This window comes from Contarinia nasturtii, unplaced genomic scaffold (genome assembly GCF_009176525.2).
Source record: "Contarinia nasturtii isolate CC-2019 unplaced genomic scaffold, AAFC_CNas_1.1 Cnas_scaffold_1371, whole genome shotgun sequence".
NCBI classification, from domain to species: Eukaryota; Metazoa; Arthropoda; class Insecta; order Diptera; family Cecidomyiidae; genus Contarinia; species Contarinia nasturtii.
The window spans coordinates 385,307-405,118 of record NW_022198708.1 but is presented as its reverse complement, the minus strand read 5'-3'; the positions used below and the strand labels follow the sequence as shown (position 1 = coordinate 405,118).

The 19,812-nt window shown below is 33.5% G+C and overlaps 4 protein-coding genes across 5 annotated transcripts; 2 read left to right on the top strand and 2 right to left on the bottom strand.

Annotated features, from left to right (window-relative positions):
• Nucleotides 1-3,829: 3,829 nt before the first annotated feature.
• LOC116345761 lies at nt 3,830-5,450 on the top strand. Of its 2 annotated transcripts, none has more exons than XM_031775427.1 (2): nt 3,830-3,941; nt 4,065-5,450. In XM_031775427.1, the coding sequence occupies exon 2, from the start codon at nt 4,138-4,140 to the stop codon at nt 5,344-5,346; it is 1,209 nt and encodes a 402-aa protein (XP_031631287.1). In that variant the 5' UTR covers nt 3,830-3,941; nt 4,065-4,137; the 3' UTR covers nt 5,347-5,450. The 2 variants fall into 2 exon arrangements, with proteins under 2 accessions (XP_031631287.1, XP_031631288.1); XM_031775428.1 differs by having other exon boundaries at nt 3,852-3,946.
• A 5,354-nt stretch (nt 5,451-10,804) lies between these two features.
• LOC116345782 lies at nt 10,805-11,569 on the top strand. Its single transcript, XM_031775462.1, has 2 exons — nt 10,805-11,172; nt 11,255-11,569. Exons 1-2 carry the CDS (start codon nt 10,959-10,961, stop codon nt 11,431-11,433), a joined length of 393 nt encoding a protein of 130 aa, XP_031631322.1. The 5' UTR covers nt 10,805-10,958; the 3' UTR covers nt 11,434-11,569.
• Nucleotides 11,549-19,006, bottom strand: LOC116345848. Its single transcript, XM_031775562.1, has 14 exons — nt 18,669-19,006; nt 18,437-18,580; nt 17,845-18,310; nt 17,587-17,774; nt 15,898-16,128; nt 15,511-15,808; nt 15,064-15,110; nt 14,779-14,977; nt 14,538-14,699; nt 12,890-13,032; nt 12,595-12,694; nt 12,209-12,478; nt 11,899-12,144; nt 11,549-11,814 (listed from the first exon to the last, which is right to left on the bottom strand). Exons 1-14 carry the CDS (start codon nt 18,810-18,812, stop codon nt 11,600-11,602), a joined length of 2,853 nt encoding a protein of 950 aa, XP_031631422.1. The 5' UTR covers nt 18,813-19,006; the 3' UTR covers nt 11,549-11,599.
• Nucleotides 14,279-17,572, bottom strand: LOC116345779 (dehydrogenase/reductase SDR family protein 7-like). The gene is made up of 5 exons (XM_031775457.1): nt 15,898-17,572; nt 15,511-15,808; nt 15,064-15,110; nt 14,779-14,977; nt 14,279-14,699 (listed from the first exon to the last, which is right to left on the bottom strand). The coding sequence occupies exons 1-5, from the start codon at nt 16,084-16,086 to the stop codon at nt 14,491-14,493; spliced, it is 942 nt and encodes a 313-aa protein (XP_031631317.1). The 5' UTR covers nt 16,087-17,572; the 3' UTR covers nt 14,279-14,490.
• Nucleotides 19,007-19,812: the final 806 nt, after the last annotated feature.

The following is a 19,812-nucleotide window of genomic DNA, read 5'->3' as shown; positions in this document are numbered from 1 at the left end:
TACAGGTAAATTAAAACGTCTCCTCGTAAGTGAACACTTCCTATCGTTCCAAAGATGGTTATACTATCTAAAAAAATGTTTGAGACTCTTGTTTAATTATACAAGAAAAGTATAGACAACAGCTTGTTATTTCAAGTGCAGTCATTGTTGATTTATTTAAACATCTCCATTCAAATATATATAAATGAATAATATAATGTTATGTTATAATCAAAGACACACTTTTATCAAAGTATTTCGTGATAAATTTGTGAATGGTCATAAAACACCAGTCAAATCAAAATATTAACATTCAAATATGTCCACAATTTTTTATAAACAAATTTCGTTGCAAATGAAGAACATTTGAAACGATTTATTATTTTCATTTAATTTTCGACGCATGATAACAGTATACATGCTATAAGCTATCAATAGAAGCCTAACTTGCTTTTCATTTGAAAATAGAACCAAATCCTCAGCACGAATAATATATGCACTCAGATTTGACAAACACATGAGAGGGCTTAAGTAAAGCGACAGTTTTCGAAATCAAAAGAAAAATCGACTCACTTATATTATGGAACAGAATCTTTATGCGTACCATAACGGAATGGATATTCTTTGAGTTGTACACACCTCTTAAATTCATAACATGCATTCGAATATTCATTTCAATTTTGTCAATTTTATTACCAATCACTCATAAATACATCTATTTGAACACACATGTCTGTATTGAACAATTGCAAGACATCGTTTGTACATTTCCACTACGGAATTCATTTAATATAAAACTACCGTTCACGGTGTTAGTTCTCGTTTTATAAAATTTATTTAGTCTAACAAATACAAAGATAAATAAGTAAATTTATGTGATCTGACAATATGTATAAAACTTAAAAAAAAACAAATAAAAATTCATTTGGAAATCACCAAGTTCAAGTTTTTTTAAGGAAATCAAAAATATTTAGTTTTTTTACATTAGGTGGTGCCAAATGATCTCATTATGATAATTCGTTTGAACATTTTAATTTTTTGATTTTATCCGTTGCCGCTCTTCACTCAGTTTGTTTTCTTGAGTCACCGCTATTCACTTGATTCGTTTACATTTTAAGTCAAACTTAAGGTGTTGAAAGATAAACAACCAAAATTGCCTTTTGACTGAAGTTTTGCGGACAAAATTGGAAAATCTCAAATCGATCTTCAAGATATACAAAAGAAGCGTTTATCAAAGCGAAACACACCGGCAAATATCAAATCAACGAGCAAGGCAAAGACCATCAAACAGTCGAATGATAGTCATACGCGGATAGAACAAGTGCCTAATGTAATCGGAGAGGAAGAACATGTCATTGGATTATGTCACTACTGAACAATTAATGAATCTCAGACTGAAGTGCTGGAAAACCGTTACAATGAAAATATGCTTTTGGCGTTGGCTAAGGCCGTTGCAAATACAGCAGCTGCGTTCTTTGTACCAAATGGATTGCAGCTGAATGTGATGATGACGAAAAACGTAACAATCGTTGCTTAGGAAAATGCACCTTATAGTGATCGAGGTGTTGTTAAGCATATTATAACAATCACTTCTATTGTTTTCATTCCGTTTCAGCAGCTGACGTTCTCGAGATGAGCTGAAATATCTAGATGAAAGTGTCGATAGATTGTCTGGCTCAGGCAAAGCAAAACTTGAGCATACATTGTTCAAGCGATTGGGAAAGAATTTCTCATATAAAAAAAGTAACGCGCCAAACGAAAAAATTATATTTTTTTTGGCCTCTCTACCGATTAAATGCAAAAAATCGAAAATCGGGCTGTAACATATTGAATGGTTTACTGTTAGAATCATAATCTTAGAATACTGTAGAATGGTCGGGAATCGTTGATTGTATATATAAAGTCAAAATATCATCTAGCAGCTTACACTTTTCATTCTCTTTTTTGAAGACATTCTTCGATTCTGTGTAGTAATTCTGTGCTTTTTTTAATATGTTTTGAAAAATATTTCTATATGTGTTCCGCCATCTTGGAATCATGGAATCGGAAGAATCCTAGAAATCGAACAGATTCTTCATCTTGCATGTGTCTAACACAGCCAGCTGAATCATCTCAGGCTGCTATCGTCAGGACCTAAAATGGAGTGAAAACAGTAGAAGAGATTGTCATGCTGTTTTTAAGAATGGAAGTGTTTTTTTAAATATAACAATCACTTCTATTGTTGTCGCCTGACATCAGTCTATTTCGGCGCCTGACGTCAGTTGTCTGCGCTGATTCATTGGGTTGAAAATATCTCAATTGGAACACAGTCAGGCAAATTGATAATCCAAATAAATGATTATGATTATGAATAATTAATCAAAGCCTTGTTAATCATGATTAATTTTCTTGATTAATTAATCATGATCATATTCAGAAATCAGGTGTTACTTGCTTGATTATTTATCTATAATTTAAATAACATTAATCAAATAACGTTAACCAAGAAACTTGATTAATGTCAAATCTTTTCAATGTTTTTATGATATTTATGTCGCAGAATTAAATTTTTATGATCATAGTCATAGATGATGACGGAATTTTTTTTAGGGAGGTGATTATGGCAAAATTACGTTTCTGGAAAAATCCATAGGAGGTTCTCTCACTTTCTATCCAAATCTGTACCTTTTTTCGTTTTTTTTGCTCTTCACTTTTTTGGCGAAAATCTAGGGATTTCACATTTGAAAAAAGTGAAGAGCAAAAAAAGTCCCTCATTTCCAAAATTGTTATGGTTTCCTAAGAATATTTTAGAGGGGGATAATCCGAAACCTATGATTCATAGTTCTGTTTTGTTTTTCAAGCCACCAGTTTAATTCCATATTTGTGAAAATTTCTTAAAAAGGCAGTGAAGTGTGTAAATTTTAAAACTAATTGAAACTTGTTACAGATCATCTTCTTTCTCTTAAAAATCCGGAAAATGATGAGCATTACTAATTAGTAGTAATTAGTGTCTCTAATTAACGAAAAAATATGCCTAGTGAGTTAATCTACCTATTGCAATTAATGCAGGTCATCCAATGATTGGGTCCATAATTTTTCTGATGTGGACTCGCGCTTATAAATGTACCTGAATCTTCGTTTTTTTATTACATTCTAAATTATCGTTCAATCCCACAAAGAGAAAATAAATCTTCAGGACATTTTCGTACCGCCGTAAGTGTATTATATTATTATTATAATTAATTACTATAATTAAATCAATTAGGGAAATATGTTCCGATAAAAGAACATATATCTTTCTATTGCATTATTCGTTTTTGACATAACCCGTATGGGAAAAAACAAAAAAGTGACTATTGGTATATTTGGCTAAATTCATAAATTTTCTCTTGCATGGAAAGCAATCGACTTTAGCAGACATCATATTGAGATATTTTTAGCCAGATATAGTCAGGCACTAAAATTGAGTGAAAGCATTAGAATTAGAAGTGATTGTTATGGTTATAATTATACTTAAATTGCTATAATCACTATAACAATCACTTTTATTTTTTGCACTCCATTTCAGTTCCTGACGATATCTGGTTGAACTGATTCATCTGGCTGAAAATATCTCAATATAATGTCTGGACTACACACAAAATAAACGAAACCTCAATTTGCAAATATCTGACATAAATGACAGTTTATACTCATTTTGAACGTATTTCGGATAAACTGGATCAATACAATTGTATTATGTTTGGTGTGTCGAGTTTATATGAAGTCGCGTATTTTGATTTGAGATAAAGGCTTACAATACATTTGTATTGCTACAGTTTATCCGAAATACGTTCACAATGTGTATAAACTGTCATTTATGTCAGATTTTCAAATATTGAGGTTATAGTTTTTTTTTTTGTATAGTCACTCAGTCAGTCGATTATTTTGGAACGTGAAGACTAATCATAGTCAATTATAGTTAGGCGGTTAACTAAATTTATGTAAGGTTGCTTATTTTTACAGTCAATAGTCAGTCAGTTTGTCCCAAAACAGTCCGTCACTTTTGTACACGGGAACTTTATTTATTATTATTTTTTTCTTTTTCTTTATCTTTTTTATTTTAGTCAACCGTACAATTTTAAAATGTATTTATTCTAATTGAAATCCAAAGAGATTCATCATCATCCAGCCAGAAAAATGAACATGGACATACCACCAAGACAGGATTCACCAAATCATATCCTCAACGCCCTGAACAATGATTGTATTCGAGAAATTTTAATTCGACTGTATGACTTAGAAGACTTTCTAAGTGCATCTAAGGTGTGCGTCCAATTCGAAGAATGTTCATTGCAATGTCCGTCTTCAAAGTTACGTATGGTCAAAATAAACTCTTATTTATCATTCGATAATGCCAAAACTCTGTTTAAAACATTTGGACATTTAATCCGAGAAATTGAATTGGAACGGAGAGATGAGAAACCAAGTCGCCTTATCGAACTATTTAAAATGATCGAAACATTTTGTCGTAAGAACTTAACATCTTTGCGGATTACGATAGGCAGTGCAGATGTGTTTTCAAAAGTATTAGATATGTGTTCATTTCCCAAATTGGAATGTCTTGGCTTTGACTCAGTTTCAGATATAACAACACATTTATTAAGAACACTTTTATCGCTCAATCCGCAATTGAAACGATTAGAATTACTTTTTTGCATCGTATTGCCATTTGAAACACTCCAAATCATTAGTCGTTATGCTCCAAATATCGAGAGTTTGGATTTCGTCAACTCTTGTTTTTATTCACACGACGAAATAACAATATTAACGGATGACGAGACCATCGTACCATTGGCCAGTCTACAACATTTGAAGGAATTAGATTTGGGTGACGTTTTTTATGAGACATATGAAATCAAAATTGACAAATTAATTAACAAGTTTGCCGCAAAAAATACACCTATTGAGAAATTATTCATGTCAAACTACGAGAAGGAAGATTTTCAAAGCAGCCTGCCCACATTGAAGACACTCGAACATATGGGACTCGATGGTGACACCCCGTTGGATAGCCTCAAAATAATACTGCAATATCAGACATCTTTGAAAAGTTTATGTTTCAATGTGCGTTTTATGCGATCATTTACAATGGAGAGTCTTCTGGAGCACGTATCATTTATATTGAAATTTTCAAGCAAAAATTTATCTGAGATATCATATTTGGCGCAGGAATTTGATATTGCTATAAAAGACTACGAAAATGTTGTAAATTTGGTGAAAAATCGAATACTGATCAAAATTGAAAACTTTGATTCCATCGATACCACCAAGGATATTCCCAAACATACATTGAAGATAAATGAAAAATGGTTATGCATAAATTCAGTTTTTAATCATTTATCGTAGTAGCCAGTCTTTTAATTTTGTTTTGAACACTTCTTTTTCGAAATGTACACGCAAGGGAACAAAAAAAAATGAATATAATAAAACTAAATCATTTTCATCAAGCATTTGTTTTTTGTTTTATCTTCTGAAGAAAGTTGTCTTTTGTTTATCTGCCCTATAGGGTGTTTTTCATATCTGCAAAGGAAAAATGGTAATTCTCAATTTAAAGAGGGTCAAATTTCATGCCAATTGATACCAGTCACAAAACATAGAGAATGGTCTTACGACTTCCCGAATCATAAGAAGCTATGGTTAAGTCAATACTAATTGCCATGCTTAAAAAATAATAAGAATAAATACTTACATGAGAACTCTTCCCCAATTTACTCTATCTATCCATGAACTATTATCGAAGGACTAAAATATTGGCATATGAATTCAATACGTATTCTATGAACCTATACATATTATTTCCTCTAAATTCTATCGATAGAACCTAAATTTCAAAGTTTAAATTCATCGATCCTAATTCTATCTCTTTAGTGGATTCGAATCCATCGTGGATGGATGAGGCGTTGACGGTGAAGTTACGATGCAGCTCAAATCCGAAGAGTCCACAATCGCTTTGACAACAAAGAGAAAGCACACATAAGTTTTGGTATTAGTAGTAATCCAATTTCAATTCAATGAATACAAATAGTGTTGCCCAGCATTTTCTTAAAACTTTTAATCAGCTTCCGGTTGCCAGTGCAGCGAATGTTCTTCTTAATCTTTATCGGCGAGTTGGGTGAGATATTTTCCGCTCCGATGAAAATTATACAAGGCTTACATTTCTCTATTTGGAAACAGGAATATATTTTTTTTATTAACAAATCAAATATCTTCAACAAATGCTCTATGTTTTGTTCTTACCAGCATGGCAGCAATCTTGTCACATACCCGATTCGATGTATTTATCGAATCGGAGATGGGTGTATCTTTCGCTCGTATACACGTCAATGGCTTTCTTAATAATCCTCAAGCGATGACTTATATAGTCTCTCCAATTTGCTCCTTTTGGACTCGGCTCGGATAACGAGTTCTGTCATTTCGATCGTTTTGTTCAAAGGCTATAGGTTCGTCGCCTTGCTTTTCTGTTTCGTGCTCCTTGCCTAGTCAGGTAATGCTATTTCTTACTGCTGGTCTTGAAATTCTGTGTGTGTGATAAAGAGAGAGAGAGAGAGAGAGAGAAAGAAAAACAATGAAATAAATCACACGATGCAATGAAATGCGTACTGAGAAATCACAAACACATATCTCTTTGCCGGAGTCGATATGCCGTATAACGGTCGCGTTCCACGTTTTCATGTATCGATTCCCAATTTGTAAATATAAAAGCCATTCACATACCGCTTTTTTATCAGTTCATCGCTCACCAGCTATTCCAATGTATTTCGCGATACGTCGTATAATATCGATGCTGGCACACCGCTGGTTACAACATGATAATGAAATTCTTTGTTCGCTTTTAATATTCTTTCGCAAATGTGTGCAAATTGGTAATACCGAAAGATTTTTGATTATGGGAAGCTCAATTACGAGAGATTACTTTGTACCCAATTGTCATAATCATCGATCTTTTTTTGCATGTGTAGCCACATTGGCAACGATGCGAACCAATTCTCTTTTGTATCTTTGGCAATATTGTCGTCTTCTGGTCCGCCAACGTCTGATTCCGTTTGTCCAATCTAATCGCATCACCTCTGGTTGAATCGTATCTTTCAATGGCCCCACTTCACTGCATTGTTGACATCATGTTCATCAAATACGTCGTTTGGATTCAGATTGTCAACGTTGTGTTCCCACATCAACAATTTCAGATACTCACGAAGTACCTCAGTTTTTCTTCGTGTGTGGTGAGGTTGGTTATGACATTTCGTGCATGTTGTTGGAATAAATATTTCATAAGATTCCCAAAATAATCATTATTGGGCCATGCGAACCGATTGTCTCCGTCCGATGCCTCGACTATGTCTCAAAATTCGGGCACCATGCCTTAGTCTTCTTTATATTTGCGCAACACAGCAAAAAAGCATCCTTCAATTATTGTTCGAGTTCAAGTTGATCGTTCAGCCATTGTGGCGGATACCTTTATGGCTAATATTCTATCTTCGTTTTCTAGAAGTTTGACCACTTTACGTCTTTTCGGTCTCGATCCTTTTTCGTCCGCCCATTGTCAATACCGAATTCTAAAAATAGAATTTTAATGCAATTGCAATAAAAAATAAATTTTTCGATACGACATAATAAAATACTACTGAACACAATGACTTTCTATTGTTTTTTTTTGTTCTTTGAGAGCACAATAAAATAAATTTCCAACTCACTTTAACTCAATTCCGAGTGCAGCAATCAGTTCAATTCAATTGGCACAAAAACACCATACAGCAATGTTCGAATGAATCTAATAGCGGAATAGAGAAGGGAACAATTGAATTATTCAGAGATTTTAATCTACACACTTTACACTTTTGTTTTAAATATGCACACAAAAAAACTTCAAAATGATCTTACTTTGATGAACTCAGCGACACAGCTGATGTCCGAATTTTCGTCTTGTTGCAAAATTCAGATGGCGAACGGTTCAAAAACACAAAGAGATCGGAGATTTTTGAAATTTTACCATATTGTTTTGCAAATATTCTGCCCCCCATTTACTAAAGCAGAACCAAATACAAAATTAACGGAAAAATGACAATAGAATGCATTATTATTGCAAACAAAACATCTTGACTCAAAATAGTGGAATTTATTGATTATAATTGTTGCGTTCTTTTGCACATTCAGATGACAAACTGAACACTATCGAAAGATTTGTCTCAAGTTTGATAAGTTTGATGTTAATGAAGCTGAAACGTTGACTGTCAAAAACGAGACAGTCAGCAATGTATTAGTATAATAAAATCAATGGTATTTGATATTCAAACAAACGGATACACATTGATTGCCTTTTGACGATGCTAGTCACATGTGAGTGAGATGAAGAAATTATAGGAAAAAAAAAATTAGCATACAAACCACAATACTTTGTTGATTTGAAACAGTAAACACAACGCTCATTCGATATAAACAAAATCAAAATGTACATTTTTCGATGCTGTTCAGAATATTTATTATTTTTTCATTAGTTCGGCAACGCTATATTTATGTTTGTTTATTTTGTATTTCCCATGTGGAGCCTACACTACACGACTTTATATACGCTTCGGGAAGTCGTGATAACAATCTCTATGTTTTGTAATTGCTATCAATTGGCATACAATTTGGCCCTCTTTATGTGTTCTCATGAACATCAGCATTGAATTTAAATATATATTATTTAAAATACAATCATTGCTTTTATTTATAGTATTTAACACATTCAATGAGATCGCATCGAATTGGCTCAAAAATTGGTATAAGGACATCCGTAAGTTATAACATTTTGGTTCCAGAACCAACGAATGAAAGAAAAGAAGGAACAGATATCGAGCAACTCCACGGTGCAAACTGAACCTAATTCAATTGAACCAATACAATCACCGAACAACGGACAATCCTCAACTGAAATTGTATCCAGCAAGTCATTAGCGGACGACCAATGTCATCAGCGGACGTCCGACGGATCACCATGCGAATGTTTTGACAATACTGGTCAAAAAATTAAATTTAGATTCATTCATTGACACGAAGGAAGACTTGCATGCTGATGTTATAGAAATGGAAGTGGAGGTATTACATGAAGAATAAGAGATTCAACAAAGCAGTTCTTCGTATAAACAGAATTTCCAACCACCGAACAATGGACGATCAAATCAACAACTCATCAGCGGACGATCAATTTGATTCATTCATTGCGGAGGAGCTTCATGGACTTGCATGATTCTGAGAATTCGTGATCATCTGCTATTTAATCATCACTGAACCATGCGGATGTTGTGAGAATCAACTTTTCAGGTTAGCTATTTTAAATCTCTTTTGACAGGGAGTAATTGGGCTATATTATTAGTAAGTATTGAAATCTTACATAATTTACTGGAAAGGCCACATTCAATTTTTTATGCATTCCGTAGGCCTTAAGTCAATTATTTCCTTTATTACATATTTTTAGTTTTCCTCAACGAAATAATAACCATCGAAAAGTAAACATACAATTTAAACAAACATTTGGAAATAGTTTGCCTTATGTATGCATATTTTTTTTTCAATTATTTCAGACGCAGCAATTCTATTAAGAAAAACAATATCGATAATCTATATAAAAAAATCATTGAACTACAAGAAAATTGTCAGGCAAATCTGAAATAGAAGTGTCCTATTGAACACTCCCATTGGAAATTTCTCCAAAATTGATTTAGTTGTTTGAAACATATCCTTCACAAACTGTCTCATTCTGCGTGCGAAATGCAAGAGTTTTTTGACAAATCGCTTTTCATGCATATCTTTCAATCACCCCTATTCGATTTGCTTACAGCTTGTAACATTTTTAATGCAATTTTTTTGCTCTCAATTTGGCATTTATTTATTGGAAGAAAGTGATCAGAACGAGAAAGAAAGACTGATAATTTTCAACAACAACGACAACGTATCGAGGAAACCATCGCACAAATGAGGGCCGATGTCGTCAAATCGAAATTGGCACGCTATCAATTGTTATGAAATGTAATGCAAAAGTAATGATCCAAATATGTTCTATTTCTTTGCAGAGGAGATGAACGAACTGAAGCAGAACTTTCGAAATATTCGTGAAATCGACTTTGATGATCAATACATGGATGTGGTGCGCGGCTTGAATGTGACAGCAGCAAACAAAAAAGAACATGAGTACGCAACTGGGCGAATACAACATGAAGATGGTCAAATGCATGAAGCATTTTCAAATCCTGACATACTTACATACAAACTGACTATTATTCATGGAAAAGACGTCCATAATAACAGCATCTTACCTTCACTTTCCAAAAACCAACAGTTTTAATGGAAAAGATTCAACACACAATCAGATAAATTTTAATTTTTCAATCTTTTAAATGGACTCGATTTGCGTAAGGAGACATAAATTCTCACATTATTTACGAAAAAAAATGTTTGAATGGTTTTTGACAGTTTGATATCAACCTTACAAATAGCAGCGCAATGAGTCAATTACAGATCACATGCAAAAAAATCAGAAGGAAAATAAAGTATTTGGATACTACATTGACGAATTGATTTTTTTCTCTTAAAGTTTTGCATTTATTTGCATTCGTTACAGGCGTTTGAGGGCGGTAGTTGGTAGTGGTGATTTTTTTTCATTTGTCATTCGCAATGTTGGCTACTTTTCATAAACTGTGCGTATTGCAACTGTATTCACCGGCTACTGTGTAGATATGCAGCTCTTTTGTGCTACTTCGCTCAGCTGTATGTGTGTTTGCCTACATTCGATTCTAAGTGGTGGTTGCATAAACGTATTGAAGCACACTCACAAAAGACGACACATTCAAGCGTGAAAACGATCTGTGCATCATTGTTCTTTAGTCACAACAGCTATTTAGACGGTATTTCGGCGCGCTCTCTGATAAATTAAGTCAAATAACACAATCAAATTAATAAAAAGTGTAAAAAGAATTCATAAAATGAATGCATTACTTGCATCGACCTCGCCATCATTAGATGTCCGATATCCAGTTGTACGACTATCGCGTAAAGTGGTAGAGGATTTCTTAGAAAGCCATACAGTTCCGCGATTGAATTCACAGGGCCAAAATACTGTTGATGACATGGAACGCAGCGGCAGTTCAACTAATCAACGCAAAAACAATGGCTTCATTCCGGACTCTGAAGTCTACAGTAAGTACACTTTTCGAACGAACAAAAAAAAACAATATCAACACAATGTGTCGGCATACTAAACTGTGACATTTGTTCACAGATTCGCGCAACATGCAACCGGTCATTCTATTGGAACAATTGAAAAAATCTCAAATGCCAACGAATGTATCGAACAAAGCATCGACATCGAAAATACGGTCAAAGAAAGCACCCGTCGGGCGTAAGCGCCAAACACGATCCTCTCGGCCACAATTTGTTTTGCCGCCAAGCAAAAAATAAACGAAACTACATTATTCATTATAAAATGTAAAAAACATAACATAACCTAAAAAGAAACGATCAAATTGATAGAATTTTCTAAATGATTTGATCGACGTAAATAAATTGATTTCACTTTCACATTTTGAGAATTGAAGGAAGATGTTTTATTAAATGTATCGAATATTTAGACAATTTGGCTGACATTATTATGTCTTGCGGATAATTTTCGAGCACGTCGTGTCATCACTTGAAAGAAAACCGTTGGACAGAGAGCTCGAAGCCATATAACCGGTATGAATTTCAAAGGTATTATTTCTTTATCTTCACGTAAAATTGCTCTGACCGCATCGTATGCATATTCATCGGGTTTTTGTCCGGCGGCTGTTTCGGGATCCATCACTGAAAATGAAATGTAAGTAATTATGATTTGGTTTTAAGGAAGAGATAAAAAAAAGCAAACAGTCGCATAAAAATTGTGCAAACCTCCATGCAAAGTGCCATAGCCAGTTAATGCATTTCGTGACACCTCCGTTTTAACATAGCCAGGACTGCTAACAATCACTTGGATATTATGAGCCGCAACTTCGGCTCGCAGACAATCGGCGAATGCTTGAAGGGCGTGTTTTGATGCCGTATATGATGATCGGTATGGAATCGCTAAGCGGCCCACAATACTGCTTACAAATACAATTTTTCCCGTTTTTCGTTCGATCATCGATGGCAATAAAGCTGCATTTAAATAGAAACAATTTTAATTGACGTTCTTTTAATGACACATCCATTGCACAATTACATTTTGTCAATGCTATAGCGCCAAAGTAATTTACATTCATAATGTGCTGATCAACGTTTTGTTTGACACTCAACACATCTGATCGCAAACTGACACCACCATTGTTTATTAAAATGTCCACATGCAGACATTGTCTTAAAATGTGATGTGCTTTATCGGGTAATTGATTTATATCGGATAAATCAAGTGGTAAAATTTCTGGTCGAATGGATTGAACGCCATTTGGTAATTTGAAATTCAGCAAATTTCGACGTACACGTTCCAGTTCACCTTGCATCCAAAACAATTTTTTAGAGAAATTATCATTGAACTACATTTTGCTTTGATTACAACTACAATGTCATTCATTTATTAAACATTTTAGTCTATTATTAAAAGTCACCAACCAGCACGACGCGCGGCTAAAACAACACGCGCACCATGTATATAGAATTCGTGTGCAAATGCTTCGCCCAAACCAGATGAGGCGCCTGTTATTACCACTACCTACGAAAAATATAGAAACAAAATAGATTAACAAAAAAATTCGAAAAAAATAACAACAACAACATCACATCGATATGAATGTATGCATGCTTAGATGAGACGATGCAAAATAAATGACTTTGTAAATAAACAAAAGAAGAAGAAAAAAACAAGAAACGAGATAAAACGAAAAAAAAAGTAAAAAACGATCACAACCTTCCCAGCTAAGTTTCGTTTTGCGATTTGAATTTTATGTTCATTGTACATTTTTTGAAGAATTGACAAAAGAACAATCACTAGAACTAGCACTAATAATATCGTCAACGTAATCATTTTCTCTTTTTTTGTTTGATAATTTTCTTACTTAACGGAATTTATTTTGTGCACACATCGATTTAATTCATTTTTATTATTCGATTTTTGAACAACTCAACTGTAGTTCGATTCAAATTATTTGGAATTAAAGTTTATTACGAACAAATCAGAATTTTTCTTCAATCAGAACGAAAACTAATTAAGAGACGCAAGCGCACCTACAAACTTAACGCGATAGGTGTACATGATCACAATACAAACGTATACATATACCAAAATGAATGAGAAAGGTGGGAGCTAAATGTCAAATTGGTTAGGTGAATTCAAGAATGTGTTGTTTCATAAACTCGCTTTCAACCGTTCATATCAAGCGAATGTTGATTACTTTGAATATTAAACACCACATACACACATCTATACATTAAATGGTTTAATATAAAATTGTTTCTAGCATGGGTCTGTGTAACAGTTAAACCACACGCAATGTTAATGAAATTTGACAACCAAAAAGAGCATTCCCCGAATTTAAAATCAATACAAACGAAATATGTGTTCACGAAATTTTATTCTAAATATTATATTGAATGGGTGGACAACGTGACCGAGTCGCCAGTAAATTCTTTATCCGCTTTTTTTCTTGAAGTAATCACCATGCTTACAGCGTAGAGTAACAGAAATACAATTACCTGCGGTCACCGCACTGTTTGAATATTTTTAAGTGGCCCATATCCTTCTTATCAACTAGCGTGCAGTGTCATTTTCATCAAACACACACTTTGCGTCATTCGAACCTCATGCCATCATTCTATAGACAACCGTTTTGTTATATGTATACTCGTTAAATGCTTGACACGTTCACCGACGTTGATGGAAAATCGACACTTCTATGGAAGAATTTTTTCTTCAAATTTTTTGTTATCATAAAAAGAAAACTTCATGAACTCAATAGATTGTAAATTTTTCATTACTATGTACATTGTGCAATAAATTGAGTCAATTAATGAGCATAAAAAAAACGATTCAATTCAATTTGTTAGAATTCATATTTTTTTACATAATTCAAGCTTTTTAACAAACTCAATACATAGATGGATTCGAGAGAGTGAGATAGATATTTCAACAATAATAATTAAATTGAACATTTCATGTAAAAAAAACACTCGTTAGCAATACTTTTTGTAGGTATAGAAACATTAGCGATTTGACAATTTTTTCGAAATAATGGAGGATAACAGATTTGGTGAAGGTTTCGAAGCAAAACTATGAGAATTTTGAATTATAGAAAGGAGATAGTTTTCCAACATTTTTTTCTATTTCAAATTAAAAACCTTGAAGCTCTTTTTGAACAATGCCAACTCATGAGAGTTTTTAAATTTATAAAATAATTATTAATGTGCATACGAATAAAGAATTGATTGTATTCAAAAACACATGAATGTTTTCATGAATTTTGCAAAACATATTGGTACGAAACGTGTGTGAAATGTAGTTTTGTTGTTGTTTTAAAATCGTCGTAGATTTGGTTCTGACTTATATAATTTCTTGGTACGTGCTGCCAGCATAAAGTAGTAAAAGCCGGGCACTAACACACTCAACCAGTGAGAAAATCTAAACGAAAAGTACATATGCTCGTCGCTATCCTTCAACACCTCCAATAGAATGTCATCGGCTAATTGTTGTGTTGGATCCACTGGTGCTGCTTTTTCACCATCTTTTGAGAAATAAATGATTTTCGGTCAATTGTTTTTCAATTCTTTAAAATTTATCGCACACACACAATATATCAGTACCTTTTTTTTCTGCTACTTTTTTTGCGCTCTTCTTTTCAACTGCTTCAGTTGCATAGTATTCGGGATTAGAAACGAGTACGTCAACTTTGTACAGAGCCATTTCAGCGCGTAGAGTGTCGGCGAATGCTTGAAGGGCATGTTCAGCAGCAGCAAATGATGAACGAAATGGTATTGCTATTTTACCTGCTACATTATTCACCTTTAGAAAAGATTTCAATTAAAATTTTCAAGTGCAATCAACTCAAAGAAAGCTCATTTCAATATATAACGGCATTTTAAACTTACAAAAACAACTTTTCCCGATTTTCTTGCGACCATACTTGGCAACATTGCTAAATGAACAATAGAAATATAGAAATATAGAAAAATCCAAGAAATCACATTAAAATGTAATATGCAAATCAAATGTATGGTTTTTCTTATATTTGAAACAATCTATGAAGCGTTTGCCAAAAAATCAAATAAGCTGGAGATTTAGTCATGAGTTCGCTAAACTTTTTGAGCTCGATGTTGTTTTTTCTTATTGTTGTGACGTCTTTCACATATATTTCGTAATGTATGAAATACACGACTTTCGTTTTACAACCAGCCATGTGTATAAATTTATGATTGAATAACCTAATAATTAAGTGAACATTTGAATTATGTGTGTGTTTGGTTGAGACTAGAAAATGAATGCGATAATAATAACAATAAAAATATATATGTTATATATAAAAAATATATCCTTACACTTAACGAATGCAATCACGCCAAAATAATTAACATTCATCACGCGAATATCCTCTTCAATGTTGGTCGACAGTATATCGGAACGCACCTCAGTCATTGAATTGTTTATTAGAATGTCTACTTGACCGCATGTTTCCATGATTTCTGCGACCACTTCCTGTGCTGAAAATTCCGTTGGGCTCGATGCATCCATTGCGACCACTTCAGGTTGATAAACGGGCACATTTTTTGGCCGCAATGAAAACAAATGCGTTCTCGTACGCTCGAGATCCGTCTGATCCGGTCCAACCAATACCAACTAATAATATTTCATTAAGATTTATGTTTATTTTTTTCTTTTCTGTGATTTTATTTCCATAAACAATTTTCTTTTTGTTCTGACTTTACCTTGGCGCCTGCAGCATAAAATGAAATGGCCAATGCTTCGCCCAATGGTGTATTAGCACCGGTTAACACTACCACTTTACCAGGCATCTCTTCACGAGCCAACTTGACTCGCTTATCTTCTCTATATCGCAGGCCCAACTTTGCAAGTAGCCCAACCAGTAAAATCAACATTAAAATGAGCAAAAACATTTTGATTTTATTTTTAATAATTGTAACACTTGACGGAATGAACTAATTTATATATTGAGATTCACAGAGTACTTTTTTATTTTATATAACGTTCAAAGTTTAACTAGCGCAAAAATTACGACAGAAAATAAAAGCTTTGAATTAATAAACTCTAAACAGTATGCTGCATAAATACAAACTAAAATGTATCTACTATTTCGTTTTCAACTTCTTTGGTTGACTCTTCTTAATTTAAACACAATTTCGAACAGAATTTTAACAAAAAAAAAAAACAAATCATTGAAAGCCTATTCTCTCTATTTTTTTACGTTGGCGTAAAATCACATATTTTTTTGGCAAACTGTTTCGTTTTTTTCTTCTTCTGTCTTTCCAGAAATGGTCAACGACAAGCAATCAAGTTAAAATGAATATGAGACAAGTAAATATCGAATGAAGTCCGATACAACGTTATGATTCGGTTGTTTTTTTTTTGTTTAATTTTGAATTTGAAGCCGTTCGCTTAATTCGGTAAGTTTGAAGCGAATGCAGAGATGATCACATTGCTAGTCTGCTACTAACACTCAGTCGATGTATTGTATATTATATTTTGTTTAGAAACCCTCCGTTTGTGCGTTTTTAATAACGGCCTAGTTAGAAACACACCAGGACACAGCCAAACAAACATTCAATAGATGTGTTGACATAGCACATTAACGAAAATACACAATTACAAACATATATATATAGTTACACATCCCCAAGTACAACCACATACACACACACACACACACAATGTCTATTGCGGTGGAGGATTATCACATTCACGCCAATTCAAATGCGTATATAATAACGATTCAATAATTTATTTCAGTCCAACCTACAATTGTTGATCTACTAGAATTTCAATTTTTTGTTCCAGTTTTTTTTTTCATCGATTTATTGAACAAATTAAAAAGAAAATCTTCCGGCTAATACTCGTTGAAATGAGTCTTTATTTGATGTAATTATATATATGTTAAAAGAGATAGAGAAAGGTAGGTGTGATGTCTTTATCGATCAAATAAAGTGGGAATTTCGGTGTATGAAAACTGTATCAGACAAACACATTTCTCATCACCTGCATGCAATTTTTCGATTTTATTTATGTGCAAAACATACATTTCTCCGATTTGTTTTTTTTTTTAATATTGAATTTTGTAGCCAAATCGATTAAATATTAATAATAAAACATTCGATGAAAAAACAAAGAAGTCGAGATTTCTTGGAGAAAATAACCTTTGTGCATATCACACATTCAATGAGGCGATTCTTGAATAATTTCATTGTAAATTTATTAGGCGAAAATAAATATAAAAAAATTATATACACTTCTTTGAATAAACCACACCAATTAATTGTTAGTGTGTTTCTCATGAGTCAAGCAATTTAAGGAATGAAATTGATTTTAAAAAAAAGAGTATCCATTTATTTGTATGACTAATTTTCGTTTGTTTCGAATAATATTCAAGTCTAATTAGATGCGTTCATTCGTCGGGCACGTTTTTCCATCACCCAGAAATAGAGTGATGGACAAAGAAGTCGTAACCATTGTACTGCAATCGGCAAAAGCGGAGCCAATGTTATATCTTTCTTTTCGCTAAGTATTGCGGTGCGAATTTCATCGGCTATATGCTCTGGACTGGCACCACTTGCTGTATTTGCATCGGTGACTAAAATTTCAAATCACAATTAGTATGCTATCAATTAAAAATACGTGCTCAATGGTTTTAATGTACTTACTTCCATATGCACGTCCTGATGCAGTCAATGCATTTAATGACAATGCTGTATTTATGTATCCAGGGCTGACACACAACACTTCAATATTATGTTCGGCAACTTCGGCTCGTAAGGAGTCACAGAATGCTTGGAGTGCGTGTTTTGATGCCGAATAAGCTGAACGATGTGGCAATGAAAATTTTCCTTGTATACTACTCACATATACAATTCGACCTTGTTTGCGCTCAATCATCTTGGGAAGAACGGCTTTTGTTACAGCCACAGCACCAAAATAGTTTACAAGCATCACTTGTACATCCAAATCGACGGCCATCGAAACAACATCGGCACGAACACTGATTCCAGCATTATTTATTAGAATATCTATATGTCCGAATGTTTGTTCAATGTATGCGATCTTGTCGGGTAATGATTTTAAATCGGAAATATCCAATGGCACCACAACGGGAGGATGTGTTACATTTTGCTGTTGTACATTGTTTTTTTGAGAAAATGCAAAAAAAAATGTTCGTAAATGAAAGTTGTGGCATAAAATAAATAAATAAAGTTAAAATAAAAATAAAGACACCAATAAACGACTTTCAATTCATACCGAATGAATTTCCAATAAATCGGTCCGAACACGTTCTAGCTCTTCTTTTCTTCGTGCAGCCAAAACTATCTTGCAGCCAGCAGTGTAAAATGTATGCGCCAATGCTTCGCCCAAACCAGATGAGGCACCTGTTATCACAACAACCTGAAGAATTTTGGTCAGTGGATTCAGTAAAAACAATATCAACAAATCGTCATTAATAAACGTCCTTGAATTAAGATCAATTACTTACTTTGCCCTCAAGAAGGTTCCTATTTCGTCTCAATCGTAGTTGTGACATCACCTTGTGTACAATAAATGGAATCGTCAATGGCATACATAGGGAGCCAAGGATCCACCAAAATGTGTTCCAGCCTGTATTTGTCACTTGCTTCATTTTGATTAATTCGTCATCAATTTTGATAGAAATTTTACAATTTTACTCCCGCTGCTGAAAACATCACCTTTTCTGTTTCAATCACTTCTGTCAAATCATATGAGATTCATCGGCCTTCTCTTTCTCTTGCCCGTACTTCTAATCACTATATTTTATGTTTCATTTCACGTCGTAAAGCTTATAGGTGCAGCAAATATACATACATATTTGACATATGAACAGAAAACTGCTCTGAAGTTGGTGCTACTGCGTAAATGTATGGGTATTTGAATTGAATTGCAAGAGAAAGAGAGAGAGAGAGAGAGAGAGAGAGAGGGGGGGGGGAAAAGCGAGAGCACAAAAGAGCAAAAAACAAGTGAGAGCGGCAAAGTCAAACCATTATTTTTAATGTAAACATTCAAGAATAGAAGCAAATTTCAAGCTGACTTAGGAAAATAAATATTTTTTTCTTATTTAATGATAATCTCTAAATAGCGAATATAAAAAATGATTTTCTCTACACTTCTTGTTGTTACTTTGCTTACTACAAACGCGTACGCACATTTATGTGCATCACGTTGGATTCACGTTGCCGCCGCATAAGTTCTTTATATTGTATACATATCGATATACGATGGCAATTTCTTTTCGCGAAACATATATATATATATATATATATATATATTCTTATGTTCGACGATGACTTGGTCTCAAATGCAGTGTTTACGTCTGGTGTTTTATTTTCAGACCATTCAGTCGCTCACAGGTTTGCATACAGTGTGAATGCGAACATAAAACCCAAAAATTAGAACAAATTATTATAAAACAACGAATTAGTATAGTTTTTAACAAATGCCTGTTTATCAATTCGGCTCATGTTTCAGTAACATACCGTATAAATAATCATAATAAACTTGTTGATGTGTTTTTTCCTCAACAAATCCACAAAATCGAATTTTGTTAGTTTTACCAATCAGCAAAGCGCGTATCAAATTCTATTTTTTTTTGTCTATTTAAATGT

Excerpts from the sequence above, each read along its gene's own strand:
- LOC116345761 (XM_031775427.1), top strand. The coding sequence starts at position 4,138 with ATGAACATGGACATACCACCAAGACAGGATTCACCAAATCATATCCTC.
- LOC116345782 (XM_031775462.1), top strand. The coding sequence starts at position 10,959 with ATGAATGCATTACTTGCATCGACCTCGCCATCATTAGATGTCCGATAT. Across the intron at positions 11,173-11,254 it reads TCCGGACTCTGAAGTCTACA|ATTCGCGCAACATGCAACCG; the intron begins GTAAGTACACTT and ends ATTTGTTCACAG.
- LOC116345779 (XM_031775457.1), bottom strand. The coding sequence starts at position 16,086 with ATGTTTTTGCTCATTTTAATGTTGATTTTACTGGTTGGGCTACTTGCA. Across the intron at positions 15,111-15,510 it reads CGTGATTGCATTCGTTAAGT|CAATGTTGCCAAGTATGGTC; the intron begins GTAAGGATATAT and ends TTGTTCATTTAG. Across the intron at positions 14,978-15,063 it reads AATCGGGAAAAGTTGTTTTT|GTGAATAATGTAGCAGGTAA; the intron begins GTAAGTTTAAAA and ends TCTTTTCTAAAG.
- LOC116345848 (XM_031775562.1), bottom strand. The coding sequence starts at position 18,812 with ATGAAGCAAGTGACAAATACAGGCTGGAACACATTTTGGTGGATCCTT. Across the intron at positions 18,581-18,668 it reads GGAACCTTCTTGAGGGCAAA|GTTGTTGTGATAACAGGTGC; the intron begins GTAAGTAATTGA and ends AAAATTCTTCAG. Across the intron at positions 18,311-18,436 it reads ATTTATTGGAAATTCATTCG|CAAAATGTAACACATCCTCC; the intron begins GTATGAATTGAA and ends AATGTACAACAG.